General features: G+C 39.8%; 1 protein-coding gene across 2 annotated transcripts; it reads right to left on the minus strand.

The window, feature by feature from the left end:
• Positions 1–1,533: 1,533 nt before the first annotated feature.
• Positions 1,534–8,220, minus strand: LOC111273142 (phospholipid-transporting ATPase ABCA3; the record flags this gene model as incomplete). 2 transcript variants are annotated; one of them, XM_022854822.1, is given in 11 exon segments in its annotated part: positions 1,534–2,830; positions 3,051–3,254; positions 3,507–3,694; positions 3,970–4,114; positions 4,309–4,465; positions 5,007–5,255; positions 5,657–5,914; positions 6,315–6,440; positions 6,856–7,009; positions 7,484–7,584; positions 7,984–8,220. In XM_022854822.1, coding segments are annotated over 11 exon segments (2,186 nt in total), but the record flags the coding sequence as incomplete, so codon positions are not given.
• Positions 8,221–8,265: the final 45 nt, after the last annotated feature.

The raw sequence follows: 8,265 nt of genomic DNA on the forward strand, positions 1-8,265 counted from the left end.
CACGGAATATGATTGATCGTTGCGTGCATTAATACATCGATGACATTATTGCGACCTGTATGGCTACGGTGTTGATTTTGTAACGGATTTATTTCGAAATAATAAAGGTCAGATGATAATCTAAAGAAGCTGACATTGGCCGGCGTGGCTTTTTCCACCATTATTGATTTTCCACTACTTAATCACTGTGCATCTATCAGTGAGGAAAGTGAAGTAAATGCTTATCCGTATATGATAAATATCGAAAAAAAAAAAACTAATGTTGGGGCAGACGAGTACCGGTTCGACGGACGCCCAAAGGATAGCGCATATAGTATTAAAACTGAAGTTCAAATTGAAGTTAGGCAATGATATTTGTTGATGTCGTTTTGTGAAAATGCCACAACGGATACAGCGAGCCATCTGCGTGGCTGTTGATCAAACTGTAGTGTCAAATTCTGTCGGCAAACGATTACCTCTCGAGTTCACCTTGAGCATCAGAGTTATATACGTTGTTGCCATTGCCTTAATCATTAGGCGATTTGTCAGTCATCTCGATGCAACCCATTTTGATGCGGGTGGGCTAAAACGACCCAAACGAATTGAATTGGAGGACCAGCAGATGGGACGACGTCTTGCATCACGAGGACTTTATCACGATTAGTTCCTCCACTAGAAATGACACCTCACCCGCTCTGATTTTTACGCATCCAGATCTTCACGTTGAATTCAGACACGTCTTCAGTAATCAGTAGATTCATACTCAACAACGTAGAATTTCAACTTTTGCCTGAATTGCCTTACCAAAGGACGAATAATGGCCAGCCCTAATATATATTCTGTGTTGACTATGATCAAGGCCACATTGTTGACCGATGTCGGTAGTGAGTTCTAGGTCATCATGCGTCATACAGTGAAGTACATATAGTTTCGAAATGGGGTTTCTTTGTATCGACACCCCCCAGTCGGACGTTGTATCTGAGTAGGGGTATTTTTTTTTTATTACACAATTCTAAGTTAGGTGTGAGCCTGGGAAGTAAGTGAACTAGTACTTTGTCCGCACCCTCTTGGCTTTTTATACTTACTTAAATTTGCTGTTTCAACACAACTGTCGAACGTTTTTTGTTGCTTGCTTCGCATAGAATTGAATTGGCCACGGTAACACTCAAGGCAATAGACAATGTCAATGTAATCATTTTAAATTTACTAAATTACTAGATATCGTTCATGTATGATCTTCTACGATAAAATAACTTTTTTTTCTACTGCAAGCTAGGTGTTCTCGCTGTTGTTGTGCTTTCTTATATATATATATATATATATATATAAATGACTAGGCAAGCTTATCTTGTGAAGGCCCTATCTTCGTTTGTCTCTAGCGCCCTAGCTAACTAAAGCATCGGGCAGTACAGCGTCACTAAATGTCAACGTAGCAAATAATAACAGTGGCCTATTCACTTTAAGGACAATTGCAAAACGACATGGAACACGTATATAAGACTTTGGACAATGACTTAAATAAGACGTACAGCTGAAATCAGTATGCCCGTAGTATGAAAGGTATTCAACCAAGTTAGATACTTACTTTACTCATCGCAATAACCGTACCCCTGCAGTATTCATCTACGTTTTATTTCACAGTCACTTTTTTGACTTTACTTTGGGTCCTTACCGAAAGTTGACCCCCTCAAAGCGAACGGCATGTACGTTGAACACCATTTGAAAACACTATTGCTGACGTGGGAATAATCTTTCATTGTCTATGTAAAGCACATTCATAACTAATAAAACACACATACCTGTAACGACTGTTTGATCGTGTCACATGGCAATTCTATACATTATTATTAATATATATATATATATATATAGATATATATATATATATATATATATCTTCATTTGTACCTTCATAATGATATTAGTAGTTGTTTTTTTTTTATATGACATTTCACTCTCGAAAAGTTCTGCTTTCATTCGTATTGTGTTCTTCGGTCCGCTTTTCGGTACACGCATCGAAATAGGTACTTGTAATTGTAAATGAAATAACGCTGAGAGTCAATTTGAAAATTTCCTTCGGCACAGAGCTCCGTCCGCATAATTCGAAGGCTCTGTTTCTTGCGTTATATTAACTGTTTGATTGTACAATTGAATTTCTAATCAGACAAAAAACTTTCGAGAAATTCCAAAATGATTTCAATGCTTTGCTAGAGGCCTACCTATAATACTGCATCGGCTTCCATTATCTTCGTTGCCACGACAGCTGCCAGGTGTCGATTTGCGACCAATATCTTTCGCTGAGCCCCCATTGGAATAATAGTTTGATTATTACGGCTAGTTGTCATAGTTAAGGGAAGCAGATCTGTTCTTCGGCAGATCGTTCTTGTCCGTTCAGCCTATGCCAGCAGCGGCACGGGGTACAAAGCCTCGCATAGGACTCTTCAACCGTACCCTCCAAGGAATCGGCCTTACGATGCTTCGAGGTCAAGGAAGGTCTTCTTCTCGTCTTCTCTGGGTTTTTGCGAACGAAATGAAGATTTGTTCGAGTGTTGTATCTGACACGATGACATCTTCGAACAACATCATTTTGTTTATGTCGTTCACGCGCTGAAACAGAACGCTCCACCGGAGCGACGTGTCTGTCACCTGGAAGTGGAGCAAACTCTGATAGTTCTCTCGGAGTATAACATGGCCAGGGAAGCTCTCTTTCATGAGTTCGACCACCTCGTTGGCCTGATATTCGTGTCCTATGGCCAACTTAATCAGTACAGTGAAGCCTTCGCCGTACTTCGACTTTAACTGCTGTGTTGATCCGATACAACGGAAGCGACCGTTTACCATAATGCACATTCTGTAAATGTCGCACAGAGGCGAGCAACGGTTAGGAGCAGTTGTGTTTACGACGCGACTGATATGTGGACATGCGCGTAATGTCAACAACGTGCATGCCAGTTCAGGTACATCTGAGTCTAATCTATGAAACTATGCAGCTTCTAGGAATGGAGTGATCTACTTAGAGATTGGTCAGTATTGTTTAATGTTTATTCTCTGCACGAACGACAGGCGCTCACCTGTGGCAGAGAGCTTCACACTCCTCCATCGAGTGCGACGTGAGAACGATCGCCGATCCCATGTCTCGTTGAGCCCGCAACAGGGTGCGCCAGATCTTTCGACGAGCCGACGGGTCCACACCGGCCGTGGGTTCATCCAAAAACATAACTGTTGGATTGCCGGTGAGAGTTAAGGCGATAGACAATTTGCGTTTAGTCCCTCCACTGAAAACGCAGTCCAAAATATTGCACAGAATTAAAACTGTGCTAATGGAAACTATGACATCTATTTCATATTAACTGTAACTTTACAAAAGCAATCGGCACGTAAACCTTAGTACAAGTAACTAGTACCGTTGGTTTTCTTCGACACGACACCTTTATGAAAACGTTGAAATATTCAGAAAAGAAATCTGCTTTTCTAATTACGGCGCGTGCAGGTGTAGATGAGATAGCTTCCTCAAACCTCTCTTTTACCTGTACGAGTCGGTTGTTTTGTCTGCGTGAGCTTCGAGGTCAGCTACGTCGATGATGAATGCGGCCAGATGCTCAGTTAGATTTGGAGGGACTCCGCGTAGGGCACAGTATAAGTGAAGCATTTCGCGACCGGTCATCTTGTCGATGAGTGCGTCACCTTGAGGGCAATAGCCGATGTGCTTCTGGAACTGAATTCGGCAATTGAAATACGATCATGAGGTGTACTGCTACTTGTAGATCGCAAGAAAATTTGCTTGATCCAATCTACATACAAAATTCATAAACTTTGGTATATGAAGGCGATCTGCATGAGATGGAAACGACGATTCTACTAGTACAGACTTTTAACTATTGGCAATATTAGAACAGGCTTCTGAAATGAGGCTGTTAGATTTATTAATTATTATATTTATTGATAATTATATTTATTACTTGACGACGTGAAAATGCCAGTTGAGCTAACCTTTTGTACGTTCTTTCGGATATTCGTGTCTTTAATGTAAGCGTTGCCTTCGGTACACATTAAATCACCGGTTAGCATTCCGAAAGTTGTCGTTTTTCCAGCTCCATTTACTCCCAGCAGGCCGAAACACTCCTGTTCATGAACCCTAAAATTCCATAAAAGTAACGCTATAGGTTAACGCTTAGAATCAATAAAAAGCTAATATATATATATATATATATATATATATAGAGAGAGAGAGAGAGAGAAAGAGAGAGAGAGAGAGAGAGAAATACTGGAGGTTATTTCCAGTGAGATGACTATTAGTATTTCCTTAAGAATTTTGTTGTACTGACTTACCGGAACGAAATGTTATCGACAGCTCTAAATCTGCCGTAATCTTTTGTGAGGCCATGCGCTACCAACGCCTCGGTGGAAATAGCTGCAACGCCTAGGCGGACCAGCCGCTCTGTTTCATATCGTTCCTTATGGACATCATCGTCCTCGCCATTAGTTACTGCAAAAAAGAATGGCAATTTGCCTTAATTAGTGTATGAGACTCAAAATTTCTTGCGAATATTATCGGCAGGTTTGAGGTTCAATGAATCTTGGTTTTAAAAATGGGTATATAAGATGACAAAAAACTGTATTTTACACACCTCTTAGACTTAACATTTTTTCAGTGCTAAAAAGTTGCGAAAACCAATGAAAGGTCTTGGTCTCCCGTGTAATGAAGACTTCGTAATTTAGTGAAGTAGGCTTATCTAACAGTAACCACTTTTCAGCTTTGAGCTTAATTAAAGGTAATCGTTAATGAATCCGAAAAATTGAGTACAGAACGTTTTTCAGGCGAAGAAAACCATTTTTAACCTAGCAAACTGCTTTTGGCTAGTACCCAGCCACAGAGCCCGTGGTGTACCTAGGGTTTGTTTGAGCTCGACGAAAAAATAATGAGATAGTATGCCAGTGTTCTCTATCCGATACACCGATAATTAAAGCCAGGACAAAATTTCAGTGACCGTATCATTCTTTTGTCTGCATAAACTGTTTCTACTTACATGAATTTATGTTAGGACAACCGCCGAACGATTTGCGTCGTAGCTTATTCATCTTATCAAAAGCGAAACAGAATAGTCTTTGTGCGTTACTTTCCATAAAGATGAGCACTGCAAAGAGTACTGTTCCAACGATAAACAGCGCCAACATCTGAAAGCCTGCCCCGTCACGTTTTTGGAAGGCAAATGGGGAAGTGTGCACGTAACAGAAATTGAAGCCCTCTTGATAGAACTCGTTTGCGGGTTCACAGGCTACGAGTGGAACCGGAAATCAATAAAGAAACCAATTTAAATATAGTATCCACGACAATGTCTATATGGTATCGCAGAAGCGCAATCGTCACACATGAATACGGTTGAAATCTAAAAATATCGTTCGTCAAAATGAACCAATGCATAACCACCCATCTAAGTCGTCCAAGAATAAAGGTCCACTTCGAAAAGCTTTTCTTCATTCCCCGAATCAAGGGATCAGTCCTTTAGACAATTCTTAAACTTCAACAAAGCAATTAAATTTTTGGACGCTACACAGGTGGTTTTTCTCTTACGACAAATAGGGTTTTGTGTGATTTTTCTAATACCCCATACACGCTCCAATATGGGCATTTCTAAAAGCCGTAATTCCATCGAGGGGCGTACATTGATTTACTCACAATGACAGCAAGGCTTCACAAATGGACTGATTAGTGAGTTGTTACACATTTCATCCATGATTTTGCGGTTATCTTTGCAGAAATCTCGGGAGAGGCCGTTTACGTGGATGTTAACAAAGCCCCACACAACACTGAACGAAGGTATATAATTAAATGCTTGAAGAAAAAAAGCAAGGGCATCAACGTCCAATTTAAAAAGGTTGTGTTTCGTCATACTCAACATGTCCAACATCGCCATAACGACCACAATAACAGACCCTGCAATGGAGGTAAACAGTAAATTCGACATATATCAGTTAATTCCTGTTCAAATTGCACAGTTGGGTTACAAGCAGGAAAAAAGGTATGTTACTTACGCTGCCCTAGAATAAATAATCTTATAAACAATCTGAGCTATCTTGGCATTCACACGCCTATATTACAATATTAGCTCATATCTATTGAAATTGGCCTGCTGGTTCACTATAAAACGAGAGAAACATAGAGCTAACATCTAATTTTCTTTCTACTTTCTTCAACTTCCGATTAAGTCGAGATCGTCCTCCGCTTGAAAATTTTAACTTGTAAAGTTTTGTAATAATAAATAATTCTTGCCTATTAAATTTTCTGCTCAACTTCTCAAAATGAATAATTCGGTTATCAATAAAAATTACCCTACCAGAGAGTACATTGAAGACGAGCAGGTACATAAATCCGGTGGCGGGCTTGGTAAACATGTACGACGTAATGTAAGACATTGGAGTCATCGCATAAGCATACAAAAGCAATATCACCAGGGTCGCTTCTAGAAACCCAAATATCGTGTAAAAATAATAGAAACATAGCATCAAAATGGAGACCAGTTCACAAATGACACACATGATAAATATATTGTATCTATTATAAAATCCTTTGTCTACTCCTGTAGGAAGTCATTTACTTGAAACAAGGCTAAGTTTTTAAGTAGATATTTCTTCGAAAGCCGCCAACAAGCTTCATCTTTTACGTGACTGAAGCACTAGAACTTCAAACCAACATTGTCAGTCACCAATTCCGCCTGCAGCTGAAAGAACTCGTCCCAGTTGACAAGTCAGCAGACTCAACTGTACATGAAGTAACTCTCTAATAATTGTTACTTCATGTAGTTCATGTACCACCGTATGCACTTGCTTCAAGTCAAAAAATAAAATAAATAATGAATGATTATCAGATATCCATACCCCAAGTGTCATCGAAGACTCTGAACGATTCAAGTGGATTGTAGATAAGCATAATGGCCAGCATACAAACACATGATACTACTAGCAAAATTCCATCGAACACGAAGCTCGCTCCGAAGTAAATCGTCTGGCTCACGCCAGACATCAGTTGCACCTAAGATATCAGATTAAATTGTTTCAGTAAAAAGGTTCAGTCGAGACTGAATCACAACTACAAAAATTGCTATTTTTCTGATTGTAGAAATAAGTGACTTCGTCTGCTGAGGTGGTCCTCTTTTTTCCTGTGGAACAGAATTAGCATGTAGCATAACTGCTACCGTTCCATTCCAGCAGCAGGACTTGGCTAAATATTATTTTATACAGCGACAAACAAAATACGGTGTCTACATAATAGTTCATTTTTACCGCCTAACGCTAGCTAACATACACGTTAAACGTTATTGTCCAGTTTACAAGAAACATAATACTAAGCTAGCAACGAATGATGAATTTGTCCAATTCTATCTTTCGCGCCAAATGAAGCAACATTTAAAAACGCTACAAGCTCTTGCAGGATAGTTTACACAAATACAATAGTTGATTGAAGCTAGAGGTGTTAATAGTTAGTGATGCACCATTGATATCTTACCAATTTTGCCTTTGATATATTCTCCTGAATTGGGTTCAGAACGATCGAGCAGGTAAGAAAGGCAGTTGCCAACGAGATCGGAAAGACGGCAACAAAACGCACTGAAAACAGCATCGAATCATCATAGATTAAAAAGAAAAAGTTATTCATTGACGGTCCTTAGTAATAGGTCAAGCAATGAGGCTGATATAATCCGTCTGCGTCATCTAAAACGAAAACAGTTACGCTGTTGTGCAATGACGGAGTCGACTCGAGCGAGACATATTACCCCCGTCACAAACGAACACACATTTTTGCATAATTAGTCAATAGGTAACTAGCAGTTGTAAAGCGTAGGTCCAAAGCGCTCATGGTAACGCATTATACTATATACCCTACGTGGTGTATGCTGATAATATTTTGCTTCTAACGAAGGATACAAACAAATAACAAACAAAGTTTATATAAGATAAACAATTCAGAACGCATCGCTTCATGCGTTGCGCAAATGAATAACTTACCCCAAATAAGTTTTAGCAAAGTCGCAGTATGGACGTTTGTGCTATCTCGAGGATCAGTGGCCGCCTCAACAGTAACTTGTTCCTTCAAGGCCTTTTTTAGCATGGCCCGTTGCAAGATGATTAATGCTGAAGGTGCCGATAGGTACGGTTGATCGTTTACCCAAAGTTCTATGCCCTTCTTGGATTCGGCTACGCCCATCATCATGGTTTTCCTATAGGCAAGGGGGTCCTTCTCGGCTGCAGTTAACCGTAACACCGCATGATTAGTATAGAAATGTTCTC

Source organism: Varroa jacobsoni, unplaced genomic scaffold, assembly GCF_002532875.2.
Source record: "Varroa jacobsoni isolate VJ856 unplaced genomic scaffold, vjacob_1.0 contig05038, whole genome shotgun sequence".
Classification (NCBI taxonomy): Eukaryota; Metazoa; Arthropoda; class Arachnida; order Mesostigmata; family Varroidae; genus Varroa; species Varroa jacobsoni.